We start from the raw sequence: 26540 nt of genomic DNA, 5'->3' as shown, positions 1-26540 counted from the left end.
GGGGAGGGGCAGAGGGAGGAGAGAGAGAATCTCAAGCAGGCTCCACACCCATGCAGAGCCCAGCATGGGCGTCGATCTCACACCTATGAGATCATGACCTGAACTGAAATGAAGAGTCAGACACTTAACCGACTGAGCCCCACAGGCACTCCTAAATAATCATTTTCTAAATGATAGTTGGATATTTCAGAATGAATTTTTGCTTTACTCTTTTTGAAAAGTCAGTTGAAGTGCTCTGTACTGATTGACATCTGTGAAAGGCAAAGTAAGTGGTTGAAAGGGATACACAATAGTGTTTTTCTGCAAGGAACTGGGGGTGGGGGGGGACAGTCTAATTTTCAAAAAAGAAACTTAGTACAACATTTCCAGAATTATTTATTGCCTATCATGGATATTTTAGAAATATCCACTATAATATTCAGGTTTTCATTAAGAGAATATTTTTCTACTAAAAAATGTTATATTAAGAAACTTTATCCCTGTTAGAAAAACCCATGAAGGCAAAACATTTTTGATTTTGGAATATATACTTTTTTTAAAAAAAATTATTTAATCTTTGTTTATTTTTGAGAGAGAAAGACAGAGCATGAGAGGCAGAGGGGCAGAGAGAGAAGGCGACAGAATCCAAAGCAGGCTCCAGGCTCCAAGCTGTCAGCACAGGGCTTGAACTCACGGAGTGTGAGATCATGACCTGAGTTGAAGTCAGACGCTTAACTGACTGAGCCACCCAGGCACCCTTGGAATATATACCTTTTAAAGATGAAGCAGCTAACTTTTTGATTTAATGAAACAGACGAACCCAAATGATGTTTGGGAGTATCAATGATATTGGTGAAAAATGATGGTTTCTAAAAATATGTTTCATTTGATAAATGAGTTTTGTGTTAGAAGAAGAAAGTACTTAGAGGAAAGCTAGGCATTTCTCCATAGATAATTAGAAAACTCATCTTAAAAAATGTTTTCTGGCTATAAAAGAGTAATTATTTTTCTTTTTTCCTATTTATGTTTCTATAGCCAAAGCTGTTACATCGTGTTGTGGAGCAGTTACAGAAGGTCCATTTTATTACAGATACTCTGTCAAAAGGTGAAACCAAGTTCATGGTAAGTACTTGTTTGAGTTAACACTTCTGAACAAAAATCTTGGAAACTGTTCAGTAACCATTCTGAGTGTATGACTCTCAGTATTGTTAGTATTAGAGTCAATAAATAGGATATCCATGAGAGTTTAGAGAAGAATTAATAAGATGCTAATCTCAGAATATTTTAGTAAAGACTTTTGTTTTAAATTCTCCACTTGTAACTAATCTGAGCTACTGGAATACATAATTAGGCATAATCTGCTTTTATTAAAATTTCTATAATGACTTCAATGCATCATAAGTTTTTCTCTAAAATAGCAAATGTTCTCATATTCTCAGACTTGGAATTCTTCAGTAAGTGAGATTAGAATTGTCTGAAGAGTATTAATCTATTACAACACCAAAGAAAGAGAAGAAATTAGGGCATGTGATACAAACATGTTATGCAGCATGATAAGCAGAGGAGTTAATAGAGATTTTCACGGTGAAACCCATCATGATGAATTGTGAAAATCCTGTAGAGTTCCAGGCAATTAAACTTTGAAGATTCAAGACAAATGGCAAATGAATTAAGAAGAGGTTAATAAATATCTCTGTGTAAAAAACCGACAGGAAGGCAAGTAGAAATCTAGGACTAAGGTAATAAAGGGTTACCTTTGTTGTGCTGCTCACTTAAATACATACCTTGAAACTCCTTTTTTCCGTGTCCCCTTTTCCCAAGTCATATGCCTGAAATGGAAAGAGATTGTGCTTTTGGGGAGCGGAAATGCTAATACTAGAAAGAGTCTCATTGCATAATTTGACAGTGGTTTTAGCCAAAAGTAGGATAAGATGGTTGAGATAGATCGTTGAAACATCGTGTCCTTCAAAAAGTAGAACAGTGCTCGCCAGGGACCTGTGGGGAAGGGGAATATGGAGTTAGTATTTAACAGACCCAGAGTTTCAGTTGGGGAACGTGAAGAAGTTCTGGAGGCAGATGGTGGTGATAGTTATACAACAGTGTGAATATACTTAATGCTATAGAACTTCAAACTTAAAAATGGCTAAAATGGTAAACTTTATGTTGTGTATATTTAATCAGACACACAGAAAATCATGTCATTAAATTCAACAGGATGATTTTATTGGGCTATGAAACTATTGCCAAAGTTGGTCACATTTTATAATGTTTCAAAAGAACTTTGGGAAAGGTAAAAATAAAATTCTAGTCAAGTCTTTAGGAATTAAATCTATGAGCTGTTCTCCCAAATCTGTCTGATTTGGAGCTTTTACTCTATGCCCAGAAATATAGACATGTGAGATGTTATTAAAAATAGGGTTTATATATGCTCTAGGAACATCCCTTTTAAATTGAAATTGATTATATTCACCAAAATGAATCTGCATAAAAAATAAATCTGTGTAAAATAATCTTACATTTAAAGAGCATTCAATCAGATAAAATCCTAAAAATAACATGTGGTAGACAAGTTGAATTTTTTTTTTTCATTGTAGGAAAGTGTCCTGGTATACCTGGGGATATTCTGGGGACCCCTTCTGGCCTAACTCTCTACCTCCTCTAGTCATCTCTGTGAAAGGCCCTAGGACTTCTACTGGGGAAGCGCACCTGCTCTTTTCAGAGTTAGCGACCAGGAAGGTGTTTATGCAATGCAATAGCAGGAACATTTTTTTTGCAGTCTGAACAGTATTCTGCTGTGCTCAAACAGAGATCCAGAGGCAACACCAACAGAGGCTAGTAATCCAGCTAGCAAGAATACAAAGAAAAATTACAAACTGGTGGGCTGGGTATAACCTAAAAAGGAAAGGTGGGTAGCCACGTGTATGTAAACATAAAGCGTTGCTGGCAGTAGTGGAATTGGGTTACCCCAGTAAGTGCTCAGTCATAGAAGAGAAGACCTTTGTCTGTCAGCCAAATTCCAGTGACTGCTACAAACCAGGCTGGTTCAGACCTTATTGCACATGTGATGCTTGAAAGACTAGGGCCACTCACCAATCCTAGGACAAGGCTGGAAACCTTCACTCTATCTTGCCTTCCCATTCTCTCAGTCATAGTCCTAACAGCACGTATATAGTTATTGCCAAAAAGAGAATTCCCCAAATCTATTTTCCAAAAGAAAACAGGTGAACATAATAATAAAGTGGGTTTTTTGTTTGTTTTTATACTTTGAGCAAGAAACTGAGGTCTTTGTGTGTGACATAGGAATCCATCTTAGTGGATGGTTTGTGTATAAAGTTTGGATACTGTACATGTGGCTCATATATTCTCTGAAGCTTAAAAAAAATGCCATGTGTGAGCCTGCTGTTTGACATTTATAATTGGTATGTGGTAGGATAAGGAGCAATCCAGGTTAGCTTTCAAGTCAATTTATTGTGGAGGCAATAAGGGGTAATTAGTACCTTATTGCAAAGAAAAGAATGTGTGTTGGTATGTTGCATTGTGGAGGAATATACAGAAGCTCTAAAATCTTATTCTGGCTCCATGACTAATGGATCGTGTGACATTAGGCAAGTTGCTTTACCTCTGTAAGGCCTTAATATTTTTACCTATAAAATGATACACTTGTGCTGTGTCAAATGACAGTTATACAGATCAAATTAAGTAACATACATGGACACTGAAGGGTTTGTACAACTATCTTCATAGAGTGAATCTTCAAAAGAGTAGTACAAAGTGTTACACTAATATAGTATGATGTGATATAATATAGATACAGTATTTCTGTTTGGAAACAGATCAGTAGAGGAGAGCACCTGGTAGGGATTAAATTGGGAAACAAAAAGAGGGACAGAAAGTGAGAGAGGATGGTGATATGAGAGAACAAAACAGGGAGAATGAGTGCCAATAGGATGAGAAAGATGTGTTCAGTCAGTTCAACAAATATACATTAAGCATCTACCACTTTTCAGTACATCTCCTGGGATGTATCTGAATTTCAGGAGAATTTATAGTTGGGACGGTGTGGGAAGGGAGTGATGGTTTACATGACCATAATAGGGGCACCTGGGTGTCTCGGTTAAGCATCAGGTCATGATCTCACAGTTCATGGATTCAAGCCCCATGTCGGGCTCTGTACTGACAACTCAGAGGCTGGAGCCTGCTTCAGATTCTGGTCTCCCTGTCTGTCTGCCCGCCACCACTCACACTCTGTCTCTTTCTCTCTCAAAACTAAATAAACATTAAAAAAATAAAAAAAAAACACAATGACCATAATAAATAGGTAAATCACATGTTAGGTTAAGATAATAAGTACTATTTTTAAAAAAAGAAAAGGAGGGTATGGGGAGATGGGCATGTAGGAAACAGCATTGAATAGGATGGTCAGAAGCAGCCCCTTTGAGAAGAGGAGACTTGAAAGAGGACTTGAGGTAAGGGAGTCAGCCAAGCAGAGAGCTCGGCAGGAGTCAGAGCAGTTACCCTGAGTGCATGAGCGTCAGCAAAGATAGTCAAAGAAGCTGAGATCTTTTAAGTTTCTGAAAGGAAATTGGCTGAAAAACAAAGTCACCTTAGAAAATGGAATAAACCTGGGTGCCTGGCTGGCACAGTCTTTACAGCATGTGACTCTTGATCTCAGGGTCATGAGTTCAAGCCCTATGTTGGGCGTAGAGCTTACTTTAAAAAAACAACAACAACATGGGAATGCAAGCTGGTGCAGCCACTCTGGAAAACAGTATGGAGGTTCCTCAAAAAAACTAAAAATAGAACTGCCCTACGACCCAGCAATTGCACTACTAGGTGTTTATCCAAGGGATACAGGTGTGCTGTTGTCGAACGTTTATACCAGCACTATCAACAATAGCCAAAGTTAATGTCAATCGATGGATGAATGGATAAAGAAGATGTATATATATATATATATATATACACACACATATATGTGTGTATATATATATATTGAATATATATTGAATAATATATTGTATATAATATATGAATATATTATTCAATATATGAATATACATTCATATATTCATATAATATATGAATATAAATATGTGAATAATATATTCAATAATATATGAATATATATTGAATATATACATGTATATATATACAATGAAGTATTATTTGGCAATCAAAAAGAATGAAATCTTGCCATTTACAACTACATGGATGGAACTAGAGGGTATTATACTAAGTGAAATTAGAGAAAGACAAATATTATATGACTTCACTTACATGAGGACTTTAAGAGACAAAACAGATGAACATAAGGGAAACAAAAATAATATAAAAACAGGGAGGGGGACAAAACAGAAGAGACTCATAAATATGGAGAACAAACTGAGGGTTGTTGGAGGGGTTGTGGGAGGGGGGATGGGCTGAATGGGTAAGGAGCATTAAGGAATCTACCCCTAAAATCATTGTTGTACTATATGCTAACTAATTTGGATGTAAATTTAAAAAATTTAAATTAAAAATAAATAAACAACCAAAAAACAAAACAAATAAAAACAACAGCAAAGTGAAATAAACTATTCTCATTCCATATACAGTTGATTTCAAAATCTCTTATTTCTGTAACAACTGACTAAATAATTTTAAAGATATGACCATTCATGTCTTTTTCAAGTTCTCTTCAAAGCATGAATTCCTTTAAACTAATAGTCACCAAGCCTCAGGAAAGCCAGGGTTAATATTCCAGATCTTCTTGTAAAGCCATGATCTTTAGATAATTGAGTTATTCTTCCTGTGAATAAAATGACATTTGGAAGAAAAAAAAAAAACAAAACAATTTCTCCTGCATTTAGATGCCTGTTTGCTTTATATAATGACTACCATTCAGATTTTAGCATTTTGTGCAAGTTTGGCCTGGGATGATTTCCTGTGAAATATCTACTATAAGGATTCAAGGGACAATAGAAGATCCCTTGAGTCCCCTGGGGAAATGAAAGAGGCTTTATTTCAGACGACTAGGCATGAAGCTACCCAACTGAAATGCCAAACAAAACTAATCCACTCAATCTAATAAAGAATTTACAGTAATACAGAGAAATTCTTTAACATTAGCAGTTCAGAAAAAGTGCAGGAAATAAAATGAGCCTTTGAGGAAAAGAACAAAGCCATTAGATGAAATCCTATTACTGATGTGACAAACCGCAAGATCATTGCCTGTGGCACCCAAACATCCATATCCGCAAGGTAATACCTCATGGTAATTCCAGATGGAAAGCATTGCTGATCCATTTGAAGGTTCAGTTAGAACTTGTTAATGTCTAAGAAGGTAGCTTTCATATTTTGAAGATAAACAGGTTTCATTTAATCTTTCAGCCATAGGAACAGCGAAAGAAAATACCCATTTTAGATTCTAGATTGTAATTTGTCCGTGTTACTGAGTGAAAAAGTATATAGCTTTTAGTGACATGTATACTTAGTCAACTGTTCTTTAGGACCAGAAGCCTGCCACATGTGTACTTTTCTTAGAATGTGACATTTGAAACATTTAATTTGAAATTTCTGATGTTTGTAGCTCTTTTTACATATTTATGGGTTGTTCCCCAGTCCAGAATTTTGGTCCATTTTTCTAGAAAAGGAGAAGATTACTAAATAGACTTTGATAACGTTTGTTTAAAAACTGTAGAGGTATAATGAAAACTCACCTGTAGAGGAGGAAAATGATCCTCTAATTTTCTTTTAAATTTTTCTTATTTTTCATCTCTCTGTCTTTTCTAATTTCTGGGAGGTTTCCTCAATTTTAAATTCTACTTCTGCTATCCTATTTTAAATTTTGTTGAAACCTTTTCCTTAAGTGTTCTGTTTTCTATGGTATTCTGCCCCTACTTCATGGATGGAATATTTTCTGTAATCTGAGAATACTACTCATAGCTCTTTGTGTTCTTCCCGAATAGTGATTGTTTCTTCCAAATTGCTTTTATCTGTTTTGGTCTGTGTCTTTCATGTTTGATGCTTTCCCTGGTTAGCTTCTCGTTTAGAATCCTATAAAGGCCAAATCCTCATACCTAGAATCCTTGCCTGCTGTTCCATGTACTTCTTTATTTGCCACGAAGTATAATAGGAGGGTAGCCATAGACAGCACATAGAAAATCCAACTAAAAGTGCTTAAAATTCTTTCTTTTTTTAAGGTTTATTTATTTTTGAGAGAGAGAGAGACAGAGTGCGAGTGGGGGAGGGGCAGAGAGAGAAAGAGAGAGAGAGACAGAATCCGAAGCAGGCTCCAGGCTCTGAGCTGTCAACACAGAGCCCGACGTGAGGCTCGAACCCAGGGACCACGAGATCATGACCTGAGCCGAAGTCGGTAGCTTAACCGACTGAGCCATCCAGGCATCCCTAAAAGTGCTCAGAATTCTAAAACTGCTTGCACTTAAAGCAGAAACCTCACATTTAACATCATAATACTGAAATTAAGCCTGAAGTTTGAAAACGTCTTTAAGCATTCTTTGAAATATCCATTTTAGGGTGTTTGCCAGCTTCCCAGTAAAAATGATGAAAAGGAGTATCCACACAGGAGAATTGATATAAGGTATTACTCAAAATTTGTTGCTGACCTATTAAATTTTCCCTTCTTTTCTCTTTCCTTTGTCTTCTGTATATCTTGGAATTCATATAAATGTCTAGAACCCCTTTTCATTCTGAAGGGCTGTATGTTCCTGCTATAGACAGTGTGCAGCCTGAAAATATGTAAAGAATAACGACTGTCTACAGAATCTAATCTATTTTCTCTAGATTTGCATCTCACCATGATGCCTTCCACAACTCAAAAGTAGTTTCCTGCCGGAGGAACGTTGGTTGTAATAAGTGATACTGCTTTTCGTTTCTCCACACCGCTTGCCAGAGCATAGTTTACTGAAACCTAGACTAACTGCAACGTCAGAAGAATTTGAGCAGTCTACCTAATGATAGTCTCCTCCTTAGGTTATTAAACCACATAGACTTATTTTAGGTGTTTTGTGCCTTATTGATTATAAGAGTCCTATTTTTGCTAGATTTGAAATGTGTGGTGAAAGATTTGTTTATTCATTTATTTTAGGTTGATACCCAAGGATCAGTATTACTGTGGTGTTCTGTATTTCACTGGGAGTGATATTTTCAATAAGAATATGAGAGCTCATGCCCTAGAAAAGGGCTTCACAATCAATGAATACACAATCCGTCCCTTGGGAGTCACTGGTGAGTATTTGTGTGTGCATTAGAGATAATCCCAGTCATCTGGAGAGAAAGTTATTTTCAGATAAATTTTGATTTAGCAACTTTGGTTCCTCAAAAAAGCCTTTAAGTAATTATGCCAGTTAATTGTAGTTTCTTTGTATTATGAGTCCCTCAGGCAACAAAAGGGTCTTTAATCCATATGTGCTATCAAGCCCTCATTTGAAGCCCATGATGGCAAAAGTTATTTCTAGCTCTATTAGAATGTATTAATGTGATGGTCAGCAAAAAAAAAAAAAACAAACCTTACTGGTTTAAAGTGGGTTTGTTTGTTTTTAATGTATCTCCGAGACTTCTGCAGTACCCAGGTATCATTGCTTTTAGTATCAGGCCAAGCTTGGTAGCTTTGGCCACTTGCCTTTTAAAGTTTAAAGAGTTGGGGCACCTGGCTGGCTCAGTCGGTAGAGCATGCAACTCTTGATGTCAGGGTCGTGAGTTCATACCCCACATTGGGTGTAGAGCTTACTTTAAAAAAGATTTTTAAATAACAAAAGAAGTTTAGGGGCACCTGGCTGGCCCAGTCAGTGGAGTGTGCAGTTCTTACTCAGAGTTGTGTGTTCGAGCTTCATGTTGGATATAGAGAGTAATCAAAAATAAAATTAATAAATGAAAAGTTTAAAGAGTAAGAATTGCTTAATCTGTACTTGTTGATATCTCACCACTGTGTGGTTTACTATTCTCTACTAGGAAAATGAAGATTTTGTCATTTTGTCCTCAAAGTATAAAATAGAACTTTCTTCCCTGGTAGACAAGGGCAGTGCTTCTCGTGTGTAAACATGTATGAGCCACATTGGGACCTCATTAAATGAAGACTCTAATAGGGGGGCCCAAGATTCTGCATTTCTAGTAAGCTTCCAGGTGATTCCCGTACTGCTAGTCCAGAGACCACATTTTGAGCTGCAAAGGAAACTAGAGAATATTTCATATGATACATGGTAGCTCTAGTGGAGATCCAGCAGAGAAGGAAATCATGAATTAGGATCATTGCAGTGGCTCCAGTTGGGATGCTCAGGTTACTTTTGTAGGATGATTAGTATATGTGACAAAGCTCAAACACAAGCCATGTGGGAGGATGGGGGTGGGGCAGTCAATATCATTTTTTGGTGACTTGGTTACCATTTTCTTTTTCTTCTGAAAGTGAGCCCCGTACAGCTGTCTTCCTTGCACCCTCATAATCAAATTCCAAAACTGGCTTGTAGGTAAGTTTCTTTTCTCTCTGTACTTTTAGGAGTTGCTGGAGAGCCCCTGCCAGTGGATAGTGAGAAAGACATCTTTGACTACATCCAGTGGAAATACCGAGAACCCAAGGATCGAAGTGAATGAGGCCTTTTCTTCCCAGACACAGCTCAACTCAACAGGAGTCTTAATTTATTTCTTAACCTTTGCTATGTAAGGGTCTTTGGTGTTTTTTAAGTGATTATTTCTTCTTCATGCTTTAGCTTGCACTGTAGTCAATAAAGCCTCTCTTACTATTATCAGAGAATCTTATTCTGATTTTATTAGGAAATAGCATATCATGTTAACATGTGCGATCACACTTTACTAAGGATTTAGTGGAAAGAATGAAGAGATGAGATGTTAGCAGTGTTCAATGGGAATTTTTATTTTCCCATTTTTTTTGCCCTTATGCTATATAAGCCACATTACCCTACCACCTTTCCCTCCTATTTACTAATTACAATTAGTCAGGATACACCAGAGACTGGTCACTGGAAGATGGTTCAGTGTTTTTTAGAAATTAGGGACCTTCATAAATGTAATTATTTTCTTTGGTTGGCTTGGCCCCCACATTCAATTTTGTCATATATACTTAAGACCTAAGTATAGGTTTATCTCTTAAATCTGAAATTGGTTGTAATTCATCAGAAAGAACTTACCTAAGCAAAACCACTTACAATATGCACCTGTATGTACAAAATATGGCCTCTTCAACTTCAAACAAACAAAAATTTCACTTATTTGCTCTAGTTTTCCTCCAAGGTAACTTTTTAAGTTCAAATGGTCAAACATATAAGTAAAAACACTCCTTGAAGACCTTAGCTTTGAAATTATATAATCTATATAGTAAATTAATATAATTTAATAAGTTAATGTAATATAAATTAGATTAATTTATATAATTAAAGTTATATAAATATAAAATGTAAAAAGTTATCAAGTGGTTAAGTAAAGCTATTGAAAACAATGCATGCAAATGCTTTGTAACTTGCAAAGGACTATATTCACATAAAATATTACCTTTTGAATCTTATTTCTGTTTTTTTTTAATGTTTATTTTTGATAGAGAGAAAGACAGAGCGTCAATGGGAGAGGGGGAGAAAGAAAGGGAGACACAGACTTTTGAAGCAGGTTCCAGGCTCTGAGCTGTCAGCACAGAGCCCGATATAGGGCTCAGAATCACGAACTGCGAGATCATTACCTGAGCCAAAGTCTGACGCTTAACTGACTGATCCACCCAGGCGCCCGAATCTTATTTATTTATTAACCAAATTATTTTGTAGTGAAATGATATTTCCTTGACAAGAAATGAAAGAAAATAAATGAGGGATTTTAATATAATTTTTTTCCTTAATTTACTGTGATAGTTTTTTGCCAGTAAGATACAAGAATTAACTGCAGAAACCTTCACTTTTGTCCCCCAAGCTACTGTCAGGTACCAGAATTTCACTGGAAATGAAATAAAGATTTATTTGAACTAATTGAGTCACTAGATCAAATTAAACTTTTCTGTTGTGGAATCACATTTCTTTCCTGCAGAAATAGACAAAAAGCCAAAGCTGGTTTTCATTCATCACAAGGCAGCACATCGCAGTGCTCTGACTCAGTCTATCTCAGTTACTACAAGATTTGATTTTCAGGGATATATGTATGGAAAGTTTTTTATTTTAAGTTTATTTCTTTTGAGAGAGCATGAAATGGGGAGGGGCAGAGAGGGGCAGAGAGAATCCCAGGCAAGCTCCGCAGCGTCAGCACAGAGCCCAAGGCGGGACTCAATCCAGCTAATTGCAAGATCACAACCTGAGCCGAAACCAAGAGTCAGAGACTTAACCAAATGAGCCACCCAGGCACCCTTGTATGGGAAAGATTTTTTAAAGTAATGTCTGAGATTTCTGTTTGAATACAATAAGGAGTTGTCTTTATTTTGAAGTATTTAGATTTTTTGGCATACTCTTAACCGTGTGTGTTGTTGGTTGCCAGTCACTTGATTTCGACATATTAGTCCAGGACCACAGTCACAGCGCTGGAAGATTTCTGGAGCCTGAGCGGTATCTTTATGCCCTCTCCTAGAGCAGACCTGTCCCTCCAATAGAACTGGCTTACAAATTTTAGTCCAGAAATGACGAGCACAGCAGAGTCCAGCTCCACAGTCCAAAGTTCTAAGGCATCTTTCTCCCTCTTGTCCTGTAACAAGATTCGTTAAGGGCTGCAGCAAAAGTGGGGAAAGTGGCACGTGAGGGGGTTATCGCTGGGGTAAAGGTGTGGGATATAGAACTGAAGGCCACAAAGGAACAATAGAGCATGCAGGTCTCCCAGAGCTAAATCTACTAAAAGTATATGAAATGGAAATTTCAGCCCTACCTAATAGAATTTGTTTTATAAAGTTAAAACATTTTCAAAGGAAGATGGGATTTCCAGTCTTGAGGAATGAAATAAGCATCCCTTATCAGTGTTTTTTTTTTTTTTTTAAATGGGATTTATCCTGGCATAAAGACCATTACTTATAAAAGGGACTGTTAACCTGAAGGCACAAGAATGGCCAATTCACTGCTTTCAAACATTCTACTTAATTTCTGTCACAGATTGGAATTTGAGACTACAATTTTGTAAAAAGCTTCATTTTAGTGGGTTGTATTTTGTTTGAGAATAAAAAGTTAATGCATTTACTTTCATTTCTCTTTTTTCTCTTCATTTTTTATTCTGAGGATCTAGAAAGGGAAACTGCCATTTGTTAAATTACAGACTATAAAAAGATACGTGTGTAAAATTCAATTAAAAATCTTGCTAACCAGTTCATTATTATGGCTATTCCCCTGTCCTCTTGCTGATTGCCTTATGTTACTCCCTGCATGATCTCCATAGCTGCTTACAGAAAGAGATGAGAAACAAGACATACTCCCTATGTGTTTCTGGAGTGGAGAGGAATCAAGTCAGTTTCAGCCTATCCTTAAAAGGCTAGGGGGAGGAAATGTTTTTCTTTAATGTTTATTTAGTTTTGAGAGAGAGAGAGAGAGAGAGAACAAGCAGGGGAGGGGCAGAGAGAGAGGGAGACAGAATCCAAAGCAGGCTCCAGGCTCTGAGCTGTCAGCACAGAGCCAGATGCGGGGCTCAAACTCATGAACTGCAAGATCATGACTTGAACCGAAGTTGGATGCTTAACCAACTGAGCCACCCAGGCGCCCTGGAAATGTTTTTCTTTAAAAAAAAAAAAAAAAAAAAAAAAGAGTGCTCAGAATGCTTCTCTTACCCTTCCCGCCTTGTGGTTTCTTAATATTTGGCTTTCTTTTGGGTTTGTTTTCCTGAATTGGATGCTCAGTTGTTCCTTTTGTTTCTATATCATCTTGGTCATCCATCTGCCTTTCCAATATTGGGGTTGCATCTTCCATTGTAGTACAAACATCTGAGCAACAACCAGATGTAGTTCGAGTTATTAACTTCAATGACTAGAACCACAGACATGCTAATTATCATACTGTTACATAGTTTGGCAGTACCTCTGCCTTCAGTTTATATATAACTTTCAAGATTTCTGGGACATATGCACTAAATATTTACATGCACATATGGTAAAGAAAGTGGTTAAGTAATAAGTGGAATCCAGAAAATGAAAGAATTTGTAAGGTTCCAACTTGAACCTTTCCTTGAAAATCATTATCTCTAGGTTGTTGGCAAAAATTGTTGCCAGGAAATAAACTATTTTGTTGCATTAAGAAAAGGCAGCTGCATAAATTACTTCAAGTATAAATCCAGGAAATCTTTAGAGAGTGCCTATCTTGGAATATTCTAGTGCATGAGATTCAGATGCTGTCTTCAGTGTAAAGCCACTGTTCAATGGGGCAGAGCAGTCCCACAGGGGTTTATGGCAGCTTACCATTCATACACAGTGTTCCAGGACAGCACATGGCATTACGTTGGCACCTCCTTCGTAACCCGCGACATGTAGCACAGAATGGCCTCTCATCTTGAGGCTTGAGGCAGAATTTTCTGGAACTGCAGTCCTTGTCAGACAAGCACTGTGAACCCTGTAGGGAAAAACTTGTCACAGGCCGGGCAATCCAACAAGATGTAGAATGACTTTTAATTCAAAGTGGGAGATGGAGGAAGCCAAATCACAGTGGCACTTTGAATGCAGGGACAAACTTTAGGTGGCACCTTAATTTTTCAGTATAATTGGTTTTCTCCCACAAAGGAGAGACCAAATTTCCAATGAAGAAGCCTATGTGTTGCATAGGTTACTCGTGTTCGAAAAATTGTCCTAAAAAGTTGTCCTAGTTTTAAAACTCAGGATTTAAATTTCTTATGCTCTTTCTGTAAGTGGAAGAAAATGTCTTCCCATGTGTGTCTTATAGATGGTTATGAGATTTTTGATTTATATCTGTTACCTCTAGAAGCTGTGCTACAGTTTAATTAAATATAATGTGGGTATTTGTGCCATTCCTATTTGATTTCTTTTCTCAAGTGAGTCCCATCAATCACTGCACCCATTTGCCAGCTAGCACCTCGGTGAGTCTTACCCAAGTGAACTGCCCCCTGCTCCCTGGTTGAACTTTACCTTCCGAGCCCCGTGCACGTCGGCAGAGCTCTTGATGTTGTTGAAGTCCAAAACCAGAGCACTCAGGGGGGCACAGAACCAGCTGAGCCCCAGCAAGACCACCACCGCCATCCTTCAATCACCTTGACCTTCTCAGCTGTCTCCGCGTTCTCCAAACTGGGCGGCAATAAACCTACAATAGAGCTTTTGCCAAAATGGAAACCCTGCAAGTCGTCCGTAACTGCTTTTCCTGAAGGAAAAACAAATCTTTGTCTAAGAAAGGTGTGTGAAATAGGATGAGTGAGGTCTAACCAGCAGATTCCTTCTGAAACGATTTATACCAGATGTGCCCCCCTCATCTCTCTCCACCTCCCTCCCTCCTCCTTCATTTCCTTCCTCCTTACCCCACACAGGCTTCAACAAATCCCTTCAGATCTGTTTGATCAATAGTTCAAAACAAGGACTCAATAGAGGGAGAGGAGAGGCAGGGCCACAGCGGCTTCTCCTCCAGGGGTTGAATCCCTCTTAATTATTGCATATCAAAGTTAGTTCAAAGGGTTAGCAGAAGAGCAGGATGTCTGTATCAAAGGCAAACTCTGATAATCACCTGCATTTCCTACCTTCAATAATCCTTTGGGGGTGGAGGGAGTCTGTTCTAAGATCTGTTTTCACGGCTAATTGTGCTCAAAGAAAGAATGAATCATATTGGCCAATATGCCGTCAAGGATGCCAAAAACTAATGAGTTACAAAATATCCTGAGAAGCTTTAAACTCTGCTTCAGATAGTGAAGACAGATAGAAAAGAGAGAAAATGCCTTCTGATTAGCTCTGGCATCCAGATGTAAAAATCCCAATGGCTTAAAAGCTGTGAGCATAATGGCACCTGTTCCAATTAAATGTCAATTGGAAAATAATCCTCCTTAAACTGAAAATTGAACTGTTTGAGGCTACGGTTATTTAATTAGGAAAACAATGAGATTTATAACAACCCTCCTCTCCTATTACTTGATGATGGGGGCAACCACAGAAAGTCTATTTTATGCAGATTCATACAATTCAATAGGAAGCTCTGGATGCATTTTATGTGCAATGTATTTACTTACTTTGTATTGCATTGGTTAAACTGACTTGAGCAGGGTGCCTGTGTGGATCAGTTAAGTGTCTGGCTGTTGATTTCAGCTCAGGTCATGATCTCACAGTTCATGAGATCAAACTCCACATCGGGCTCTGCGCTGACATCTTGGAATTCTCTCTCTCTCTGCCTCCCTCCCCACCCCCCATGCATATGCATGCATGTGTGCACACTCTCTCAAAATAAATATATATATATTTTTTTTAAGTTAAAAAAAATTGACTCAAGCAGAACAGGTCTCCAGGTCTCTTGGACATTTCAGATGGAATGTCATTCATTTTCAATTTTTCCTAATTTGAATTTTTGAAAACATCTTTTTCATCCCTTGGTGTCTCATTTTTTCTTTTTTCAGCCAGACTGTTAGAGAAGTCAAATCATTTAGACCTGTAATCACTGCCTAAGTATTTTAGCAGTGGAACAATCCAGATCTGGGCCAAAACATTTTTTTTTCTCACTCCTTGTTTTCGTCATTCTCAGTGTAGACTCATGCTGGTACCTCAGGTGAGAGGTGCCGTTTAAAATCTAAAAATGCAGGTATGCCTGGCTGGCTTGGCCAGTGGAGCATGGGCCTCTTGATCTTCGGGTTGTGGGTCGGGTCCCACATTGGGTGTAGAGATTACTTAAAAATAAAATCTTTAACAACAACAACAACGACAAATCTAAAAATGCATCGTTTCTAAGCCATAAATGGCAGTCTTGGTATTGCTGGGTCTTCCTCCAGAACCCCAGCCCATTGAAATGTATCTCAACACGCTGTACAATGGGAACATTTCCAGTCCCGAGTAATGGCTTGGTAGCATTTAGCAGCAGGTGAGCTGAGGCTTCCTTTCCTCAGCTCTCTCCCTTGGGTTGGGGCTGCTTGTCCACCACTCATGTAGTACAAGAAGGAGCTACTTCTTCTGCAAGGATGCCTTTTTTTTTTTTTTTTTTTTTTTTGCTTCAACTGAAAACATCAAACACCCTTTGATAGTTATGATAAGCCTGATGACTAGGTGTGTTACAGGACTTATTTTGAAGTTGGACAATTATGACCAAGGATAAAGGAGAGAGCCCCAGGGTTCCCTCTCTGCTGGGGATCTCTGCTTCCTGTTACCTAACTGAAGAGAGAATATCAGGGCACCAAAGGCCTCTGGCAATAAACACAGACAAAAGGGCTGATGGGAAATCTTTTAACACAGCAGAAATATTCATTGAGCACTTCGTATGTAGCAGACCCTGTGGTTAGATGTTGGGAATAAATAAAACACAATCCTTGGCCCTGAGGAACCGGTGTCCAGTCAGAAGATACATATATATCTAGGGATGCTTCCGATATATTGTAACAAGTGCTAAGATAAAGGCATAAATGTGTGGCTGGAGGATCACAGGGGATGGCATGACTAGACCCTCTAGAGAAATAAAGAAATGCATCTACAGAGGAGGTAATATTGGAGCTGGGTTTTGTGGGAGGAGTAGGAGTTTCCTGGGCTGAGAAGCAGAGGATGGTCTGACCCCAGGCTCAGGGGGTGAAGTGTGTGGAGGGGCAGGGAGGTGTGTCTCAGCTCCAGGGAGAGATTGTGTCTGCCTGAGGCAGGTGGTAAAGGACAAGATGAAGCTACACTATGAGGAACCTGATACACCATGCAAAGAAAACTGGATTTAACTTATGTGCGAAGTCATCGGAGATATGTAAGCTTGAAAATGGCATGACCTAAATTCCTTTTTAAGAAGGCAGTGGTGGTGGCCACATGGAACAATAGTTGTAGTGGGTGAAAGGGGACACTGGGCCATGACTCAGGTCTCAGTTGCAATTCCCACATGATGAGGAGGAAGTCCAATGTAAGGCAGTGGCACAGTGGTGATGAGGACCAAGCAAAGGGTGGGGTTTTGAAGTTGAACCTCTGTCATCAGATGTGGGGGGTAGGGAGCCAGTGGGAAGGGAAGAGCTGAGAGAGCCGGCCAGTTCTAATCTCACACCCCAGGTGGGCTGTGGCAGCACTAAAGCAGAGAATTCAGGGTGAAAAGCAAGTTAGGGGCGGCAGGGTGACAGTTGGTCATGGGAAAAGCTATCCAGTTCATCAAGTCTTTGCTGGACATCTAATATCGAGGTGTTTTCCAGGAGTGATGCTCTCCATCTGCCTCCCACAGACAGAGGGAGGAAGGATGCAGACATCAGACACCGGGGGGTTACAAATAGGCATGGAATAGAACAGAAAAGCACACATGTCCGTGTCTGTGTCTCTCTGCACTGAGTACGAGATTTGGGGTCAGACTGGCCTGAATCAATCACAACGCTGGCTTCTCCCGTGTCCCCACCACACCCACCTCCCCTGTGCATCCCTCTACCTATCATGGCACTTACAAAGCTCTTTTGTCTACTTATTGTGTCTACAGCCAGATGATAAGCTCTGTGAAGGCAGGCCCATAGCTAATTCATCTTGATATCCTCATGCCTGGAGTGCCCGGCACTCAAGAGAAGCCCCACACAATTTTGATGTGATAGATGAATGCACAAATAAATGGATATATAGTGGGGCGCCTGGGTGGCGCAGTCAGTTGGGTGTCTGACTTCGACTCAGGCCATGATCTCATGGTTCACAAGTTCGAGCCCCACGTCAGGCTCTGTGCTGACAGCTCAGAGCCTGGAGCTGCTTCAGATTCTGTGTCTCCCTCTCTGTCCCTCCCCCACTCACTCTCTCTCTCTGTCTCAAAAATAAAATAAACATGAAAAAATTTTTAAATGAATGTGGAGTAACTTTGTGGTGCTGGGCAAGTTACTTCATCTTTCCAGGCTGCAGTATCCCCTGCTGGAAGCTGGCTGCCCTCCTCCATAATGATGACATTTTGAAGGTTCGATGTGTGAAAACATGTGTAAGGGCCTGGGGCAGTCACTGGCACTCAACACTCCAAATACGTGTCTTTTACCTCTTTTCCAGGCCAGAACTTTCCAGTGTCACATAAACTTCAGTACCCAGCATGACACACAGCCCTTCCGTGGCAGGCTCTCCACAGATCTTTGTTCCACCAATTCATCAAGGAAGAATCTCCCCTAACCTCGGGCCTCATTTGGCAACAGGGCCACTATTTCTATGTCTCCTAAAAAGCCAGAGCAATTTTGAGGAAATTAAGTATGTGATATCTGCCTGGAAAGTAGCTTTTGGCATATTTTCAAATCTGCCAAGGCCACTGGCTCGTTCATAATCACAGCGTGCCTCAGTTGGGATGCCAGCAACTGAAAGGAGATGCCCCTGTGGCAGCGTTTACTGCAAGGCTTCATCTCAGTCATCTGGGGATTAGAGATGATGGGGCAGCGGGAAGAGGATGGCAGGGAGAGGGAAGGAGGGAGGGGACAGCTTTACAAACGTTTCTGCTTAAAAGGCATTTTCCCTGCTCTTAGGTCAGGGCGCCAAAGCACACACACTCAGACTGCGGCAGCAAGGACCTTGCAGAGGCTGTGGTTGCCTCTCAGAGAGACACCAGGAGCTCTGTCAGCCGCAGAACAAAGAAACCCTCACACACACTTTTGGCCGAGATGCCGCCATCTTGACACCCTCTGACAAGGATTAGGGGTTCACTGAAAATCTCAAACTGATTCTCTTACTTCCACAATGAGTATCTAGGCCAAAAGAACATTCAGATGGAGCACTAGGGACTGAGTTTAGAAGAAGTGAAAATTCCCAGAGAAACCCCCAAGGGCCCCAGCTTCGGCTCTGTAGGTCACCTGCCGCTCCGTGGGTGACTCACATTGTTTGTCCGGGAAGCACTGTGGGCTGGTGTGTGGGAGCAGACACCTGTATCCTCCGGAATGACAGCTGCTCTAGTTCAAGTCAAAGGCAGAGTGTCAGAACCCGTGATTTATAGTCACTTAGGAATGGAAATTTTTATTTGCTATGGCTCCTGTGTCAAAACCAGTTTGATTTCCATAAATTTTGCTTTCCTTAAAAGAAAAATCAAAGTAACTGAAACAAGCAGGTCTTTGGCAGAATCTCACAGGAAATGTTCAATAAAATAAAAGATGAGAAGGGCATGTTGAGAAGAGACAGAGATTGCAGGATATAATCAAAGAGTTGCTGTAAACGTTACGGTTTAGTTACCTGAGGTCAGAAGGTAAAGCAAACCACTTGTAACAGCTGAGGAGTCGCCTGTCAGATGTCTCGCAGCTAAGCATGGGGGCAACTCTGGAGGCATTAAGGCGGAAGCCAGGGAGATGGGGTCCTGGCTTCTTCACTGACTGTGTGGCCTTGGCTTGGTCACATCATCTCCCAGCTAACCTCCTCATCTTTCCGAGAGCCTCTTACAGACCAGTGTTCTGGGAGATTACAGGGGGGTCCCTGGCCACCATGTTGCTCAGCTCCAGGAGATTGTTTGGATGCTAGTCTGTGTGAATCACCCACTTTGGAGTCTACCCCCAAGGAGGTGCTGGGGACTCCCTTTTCTTGCAGCAACAGCCTCAGAACTCTCCCGACTTCATTCCAGGCACCCAGCTAGAAGCAGCTCCAAGAATCCACGAGCTTCCGTCTTCCAGGATATGCTCTGTCTTCATTTGTTTTTTACTTAAAAAAATTAGATGAGGTTGTGTGTGACTTCATAAACCCAAATAATGCCTATCTGTCCCGCCCTGTTCCCAGGTACTTGTCTTAGTCCGTTCAGGCTGCTACAACAAAAATACCACAGACTGGGGGGCTTCTAAACAACAGAAATTCATCTCTCACAGTTCTGGAGTCTGGAAGTCCAAAGTCAGGGTGCCCACAACGTCAGGTTCAGGCCTGGGTTCTGGTTTATGAACAGCTGTCTCCTCACGTGGTAGAACGAGAGAGGAAGTTCTCTGGGATCTCCCTTATAAGGACACAATCCCACTCACGAAGACTTCATCCTCATGCCCTAAGCACTCCCCCAAAAGCCCCCACCTCCTAAACCTGTCACATCAGGCATTAAGATTTCTATGTAAGAATTTGGAGAGGATGCAAGCATTCAGACCATGGCAATACTCTTCCTCCCCCATACCAGGTTGTCACCGACATATCACATTGCACAAAACGTGGGGGGCGGGGGAGTGTGACAACAAATGCTACTATGAAAAGGCAAGAAAACATGAAAAAGAAGCTGCCCCTGTGGCAATACCTATCAGCTGGGAAGCGTAACAGCTCCCGTCATCGGTCAGTGAAGGAGCCAACGAACTGAGAAGAGGGCGTGTGTATGTTTGGGTGAACTGTGTCACTGCTGCTGTGGCTCTGTGACTAGGATGTCCTTTTGTCCATGCCGCCATATTCCCCAGCTGAGGTCTATTGACCACGTGTGTCAGATTTTGATGTCGGTTGTTTTTTTTTTTTTAACTGAATGATATTTCCATTTCTAGAGAGTCTACAACTGACTTCTTGAGGCCCTTTCAGACTTTTGGTTGCCCGCAGCCTCTTCCCATGACAAAGCGGGTTCTGCCATCTTTTGATCTAGACCAAACTGGGTCTGATTCTTTTCCCTCAAAAGTTCGGGGGCAGGGGTCAGTCCAACTGCATTAGGAGACCCCAAATCTGCCTGGAGTCTCAATTCTGAAGAAGCACATTTTTAAAAATGTATGGCTATAGTGGCTATAGCTAACAATACCGTGCTGTGTATGTAGAAGTTGCTATGAAAGTAGAGCTTTAATGTTCCCACCATAGCAACAACAAGAAGATAATTATGTACGATAAAGGATAGGTTAACTAGCCTTATTGTGGTACATATTTGCTACATATATGTGAATCAAATAATCACATTGTACTCCTTAAGGTTACATGATGTTATATGTCAATTATATCTTAGTAACACTAGTAAAAAAGAATGGCTACCCATGAGCTCTGCACACATGAACTCTGGAATCCCCTTCTGGAGGGGATAAGCTACTTGCTGTGAATTTCCCCGGGGTATTCTCCAGGAGGCTCGCCCAGTTCTGGTATCCTTCCCCGTTAGAGTCACTCTTCCAGGGTGTCTTCATCTGGTTACTCCATCTCCCCAGGTGTTGTGAAGTATCTGACTCACTGAATGTGATCTAGCCTTCTCTGTCCAGGCTCCTACTCTGTATATACCCTGGATGTGGTCCAAGCTGCCTCATAACTTTGGCCAAAGTAAGCTGTCTGTGTGGCTGGAGCCCTCTGGCTGGGCCCCATTTGACCAGTTTAATACTGGGTGGGTGTAGGGGGGTGAAGACACTGAAGTTCACAGAGGTCAAGTAATTTGCCTAGGTCACATGGCTAGTGAGTTGCAGATATAGGATTTGAACATCAGTTTTCTGGTTCCAAAGTTTATTTTTTCCACTATACCACACTACACAGCTTGCTAGCTAAAGTCCATTCCCAAACATAGCAAATTGCATGAAACACAGGTGTATATTCACTAAGAAATAAAATCACAGGGAACACTGCCTGTTGCCATATTTGGATTATATACAGCTGTAGGACTATGTCACCTTTTCCCTATATTATCCTTTATGGAAATGTGATATAGTGGTTAAGATGAAATAAGTTGCAGGTTGTGTCAGCCAGGCTGTACCCTAATCTACATGTGGTACATTGACAACACTGGTTTCCTCATATAGACAATTTGCAAAGATTTGATGGTGCCCTTTCAACCTTCAACATAGGCTTTGACTTTGGTAGGGAAGCCCCCAGACACACCATCCAACCCAATAGGATTCATAACTGTGTTCACAACCTTGTGAAGAATTTGGATAAAGCTCTGGAGAGCAAGAGGAGGACAGAGTTCATCACCCTGACATGCAAACCCCAAACCCAGTGCCCACTAGCACATTTAGCTTTGCATTTACTTTGATTCCTTGCACCCTCTTGTGGTCAAGAGTGAAGTGAGCACTCGGAAGGCCCAATGTAAATTCCAGGTACTCCATTCCAGAGGTATTTCTCAATTTTTGGTGGAAATTCCCCATGGAACAGCACTCGCCTTCTCATAAACCTAAGTACTTCCCCACCTTATGAAAGTGACCTTCCCTTTTCTAATTATAACAGAAAAACATGTTTTCAAATTTTAGAAATTTTGGAAAATACGTAAAAGTGTGAAGAAGAAATTAAAAGTCACACATACTCTGACCCAGCAGAGACAGTCACTATCAAATTTCGGTGAATTCCCCCCAATTTTTTCTATGCAGGTACATATACACATATACATGTAGCATTTTTTTTATAATTTTTAAAATGCTTATTTATTTTTGAGAGAGAGAGAGACAGAGTGTGAGCGGGGTAGGGGCAGACAGAGAGGGAAACACAGAATCTGAAGTAGGCTCCAGGCTCCGAGCTGTCAGCACAGAGCCCAATACAAGGCTGGAACTCACAAACCATGAGATCATGACCTGAGCTAAAGTCGGATGCTTAACTGACTGAGCCACCCAGGCGCCCCTCATTTATTTTGTAATATACAATATAATTAATCTATCACCAGCTCCAGAACTTGCCATTTCTAATGCTTACCCCTGCCCATGTGTGTCTCCTTTACCCAGTCCCTCTGTCTGCCTCCCCAACACTGATGTTTATGGTTATCATTCCGTTGTTTCCTCTTAAAGTAAAATTACAACATACACACACAACTTGGGATTACACTCTATTTACTTTTGTTTCCTCTTTTTTTTTCCCCACTGAACATTTTCCTTAGATCATCAAATATTATCAGAACACATGGCTGTACCTTCACCCAGAATACAGGTGTATTATAGTTTACTTAATGAATCCTCTAAATGTTGGTCATTCAGATTGTTTTAAAATTTTTGCCACTCTAAATCATTCAAGCTGTTTAAGAGAATACATCTATGATTGTTTCCTAGAGATGAGCCCTTAGGCATGGAATTTCAGGGTATGGTGTACTGAAGTCTTTGACCGCTCTGCCCCTCTGCACTGGAAGCCATGGCCCTCTTGTCCTCCTGAGCCGTTCTGAGACATCACCTCCTCGGAGCAGCCTCCAGTCTCTTCCCCTAGCCCGCTTAGGTGCTCTCACTGCTGGGTCCCCCCTGTGCTCTGCAGCCTCCTTGTAGACGGCCAAAGGACATGGGTTGCATCTCCTCCTCTTCAGAGATGCTCAGTAACTAGGGGATCCTCACCCCTCACCAGAATTTTGGAGTCCTTGAAAAGAAACAAGTGAGCCCTTTTGCTTCAAAAGAAACAGGGAATGGGGCGCCTGGGTGGCTCAGTCAGTTGATCGTCCAGCTTTGGCTCAGGTCATGATCTCGCGGTCCAGGGGTTCAAGCCCCGCATCGGACTCCGTGCGGACAGCTTGGAGCCTGGAGCCTGCTTTGGATTCTGTGTCTCCCTCGTTCTCTCTGCCCCTCCCCCATTCGTGCTCTGTCTCACTCTGTCTTCAAAAATAAATAAATGTTTTTAAAAAATTAAAAAGAAACAGGGAATTAAATAATACCACTGGCATTAGAATCTTATTATTACTTTTTTACGTTTAGCATAATTGAGCTACCAAATCTTCACAGCGGGGCCTCTGCTCTTCAGTTGTTTTTTCATTTCTCAGGGTAAAACTATACTAACTTTTGAGATTTTTCTCTCAAAAAGGTAATGTAGGGGCGCCTGGGTGGCTCAGTTGGTTAAGTGTCCAACTCTTGATTTTGGCTCAGGTCATTATCTCACAGTACATGAGAGTGAGCCCTGAGTCAGACTCTGTACTGGAGTTATGCATGGAGCCTGCTTGGGATTCTCTCTCTGTCCCTCTGCCACTCACACTCACTCTCTCTCTCTTTCAAAATAAAATAAATAAACTTAAAAAAATGGTAATGTAGGCAGTTCAGCAGGCTATTTTCACTAGAGCAGGTGACTTATACTGGAAAACTGCTCACGAGGTAACATGGGCCTCTGGACCCATATAGCACTTAGGGCAGTTTCCTCATGTAACAGCTCTGAGCATGGTGCCTGCACATAGCAAGTATTCAGCAAATGTTTCACAAATGAAGGTGTCTCAGATCCCTTCCTGCTCTAAAATTCTGTTTCTAGAGATTTTATAGGAAAAGAATGCCATATTATTAGAATTTGGACCGAGAAAGTTCTAAGGGTTTAGATCCCAGTGCAAGTGGGGGAATGAGAAGTAGCTGTAGTTTCAAAGTGGTCAAGGTCAGGGTCTTGACATAGACCTTGAGCATTAGCATGGATGCCAACTTGACAGGGCCAGAGGGACATGAAGCAAAGCAAGGATTTCCTCGGTAGCAGCTGTTTTCCTTGACACTTTCTTTCAACACCTTCTTCCTATATCAGGTGTTGGGAAAGAGGAAGTCTCTCTGCATGACCTGGGACTAGTGTTGTGAGATCCTTTTAGAAGAAAGATCTTTGGATAACAGAAGCAGAAGGAAGGAATTTTGCCAAATTCCCATTCAAGTGCTCTTTGTAGCCTTTAATGGCCAGGTATATCTGACAAAAGCCAGGTCTGTGCCAGAGTACAGGCTGAAGTGTGGCTTTAATATGTGTGTGTGTGTGTGTGTGTGTGTGTATAATTATGTGTGTATGTGTATATATGCGTATTCTTTGCCTACATAACTTTCAGACTTATAGCATATTTTCATTTGTCATTAACGAATTAACATTTTCCATATGCTAGGTAGATTGTTATGTGCTTTAGATACATTATTTTATTTACTATCCACTCAACCCTCTGAAGTAGATACTACTATCTGTTTCACAGAGGTAGAAACTGAAGCATAGAGAGGTTAAGTTGCTTGCCTCAGACCGAAGAGTTGGCAGATCTGGGGTACAAACACCACCTCTTTGGACTCTAAAGGTCATTTCATTTGGCCTACTTAGATACACTGTTTACTTATATTTATCAACTCTGCCTCATTTGGCAGGTATTTGTCTAAGTCCTACATTATGAGTCCTTTGGGAGCATTTATCTACTGATCTCTTATTAGCCTGAAATGCCTTACACATAGCAGGTAAATAATAATATTAAGCAGCAACTTGGTATTGTGGACTGAACATCGATGACTTTGTGGGTGTGTTTTCTCTCCAACTTCTTATTTTGAACAATGTAAAACTTACAGTAAAGTTTTAAGAATAATGCAATGAACACCCATATATCTTCTACCTAGATTCACCAATTATTAACGCTTTGGACATTTACTTCTGGTCTTTTTTTTTCTTAACCATTTGAGAGTTAGTTGAAACCACATGCCATTTCATTCCTAAATACTTTACCATCTATATATCTCCTAAAAACAAAGCCATTTCTGCATAACCAAAATACAATTATCAACATCAGAAAATTATACAATGTTGCAATACTGATATAATAGTCAAATTTTCTCAATTGTGCCAATAATGTTTCTCACTAACAGTTTCTTGTGTTTTTGTTGTTGTTGTTGTTGTTGTTTTGATGCAGGGTCCAACTTAGGATTACACTGCTTGTAGTGTCATATCTTTCTTTTGTCTCTTTTAATCTAGAGCAATTCACCAATCTTTTTCTTAATCTTTCATGAAATTTACATTTTTAAAATTTTTGTTTAAATAAAGGGCAGTTTGTCATCAGAAGTTTCCCTTTTTTCCCCCTTTGTAGAGAACACATGCATGCATGAGCAAGGAAGAAAGGCAGAGGGAGAGAAAGAGACAGAGAGACAGAGAGAGAATCTTAAGCAGGCTGCACGCTCAGGCAGAGCGGGACTTGAATCTCGATCCCACGACCCTGGGATCCTGACCTGAGCCGAAATCAAGAGTGGGCGACTGGAGGGACTGAGCCACCCAGGTGCTCATGAAATTTACATTTTAGAAGGGACCCAGCGGTGTTTTGCAGAACGGCCCTCAATTTGGATTTGTCTGATTGTTTCCGCAAGAATAGAGACACACCTTTAGCAAGAATATTACCTTAGTGTCGTCTGTGCATCATATAGGGGGCATATGACGTCAGTCTGTATCATCCCTGGTGATGTTAAGTTTAATCACTTGGGTGACTTCTTTGATGTGAAAGTACCCTTTTTAGTAAGGAATCTGAGGGCTGACACTTTGGAACTGTGACGATCTTCAAATGTCTAGCACTTACTGATAATTTTTTGCCTGAAATTGGGTGGTTCCAAGAGTGGTGATTTTCTTTTTCTATAATTTCTTCTATATTTATTAGTTGGTATTCTTCTCTAAAGAAGGGCTTTCTCTCCTCCACCTCCTCTCTCCCTTTGAATTATAATCTACCCCTACCTGTGTGATCTTGAATAAATTACGTCACTTACCCCTGGGGACCCATGTTTTCTCATTCTTAAGTTGAGAGAGCTTAAGGGTCATATTTTTGAATTTTAGTCAGTCGGAGACAAAATTCCCATAAAGATCTGTTCGCATCTGAATGAAACGGTCTGACGTGCCCGGCCACAGCATCCCTCAGTAGCATCCCGGGTCAGCTCCGCCCGCCTTCCCCGCGGCCCCTCCCATAGCAACAGTAACTAGTAACTTCCGGGCGTTCTCGCGAGAGAGAGCCCCTTCAGGG

The 26540-nt window shown here is 40.5% G+C and overlaps 2 protein-coding genes across 3 annotated transcripts in view; one reads left to right on the top strand and one right to left on the bottom strand.

Annotated features, from left to right (window-relative positions):
* Nucleotides 1-9716, top strand: part of POLB (DNA polymerase beta) — a 29554-nt gene extending 19838 nt beyond the window's left edge. The window contains exons 11-14 of the mRNA XM_007097035.3: nt 1015-1101; nt 7494-7558; nt 8066-8205; nt 9470-9716. Of these exons, the coding sequence (XP_007097097.2) occupies nt 1015-1101; nt 7494-7558; nt 8066-8205; nt 9470-9564 (387 nt within the window). The 3' untranslated portion in view covers nt 9565-9716. The remainder of the gene's footprint in view (nt 1-1014; nt 1102-7493; nt 7559-8065; nt 8206-9469) is intronic.
* A 1572-nt stretch (nt 9717-11288) lies between these two features.
* DKK4 (dickkopf WNT signaling pathway inhibitor 4) lies at nt 11289-26540 on the bottom strand. 2 transcript variants are annotated; one of them, XM_042983367.1, is made up of 5 exons: nt 26290-26540; nt 14012-14240; nt 13331-13481; nt 12707-12859; nt 11289-11643 (listed from the first exon to the last, which is right to left on the bottom strand). In XM_042983367.1, exons 2-5 carry the CDS (start codon nt 14120-14122, stop codon nt 11393-11395), a joined length of 666 nt encoding a protein of 221 aa, XP_042839301.1. In that variant the 5' UTR covers nt 14123-14240; nt 26290-26540; the 3' UTR covers nt 11289-11392. The 2 variants fall into 2 exon arrangements, with proteins under 2 accessions (XP_042839301.1, XP_042839302.1); XM_042983368.1 differs by lacking the exon at nt 26290-26540 and adding an exon at nt 19196-19271.

Source organism: Panthera tigris, chromosome B1 (assembly GCF_018350195.1).
Source record: "Panthera tigris isolate Pti1 chromosome B1, P.tigris_Pti1_mat1.1, whole genome shotgun sequence".
Taxonomy (NCBI): Eukaryota; Metazoa; Chordata; class Mammalia; order Carnivora; family Felidae; genus Panthera; species Panthera tigris.
The sequence above is the reverse complement of the archived record's forward strand: the minus strand, read 5'-3'. Positions and strand labels throughout refer to the sequence as shown.

Coding starts and splice junctions, on each gene's coding strand:
- DKK4 (XM_042983367.1), bottom strand. CDS start 14,122: ATGGCGGTGGTGGTCTTGCTGGGGCTCAGCTGGTTCTGTGCCCCCCTG. Junction 13,482..14,011: donor ACGTGCACGGGGCTCGGAAG/GTAAAGTTCAAC, acceptor TTTTCCCTACAG/GGTTCACAGTGCTTGTCTGA. Junction 11,644..12,706: donor GAAACCACAAGGCGGGAAGG/GTAAGAGAAGCA, acceptor ATCTTGTTACAG/GACAAGAGGGAGAAAGATGC.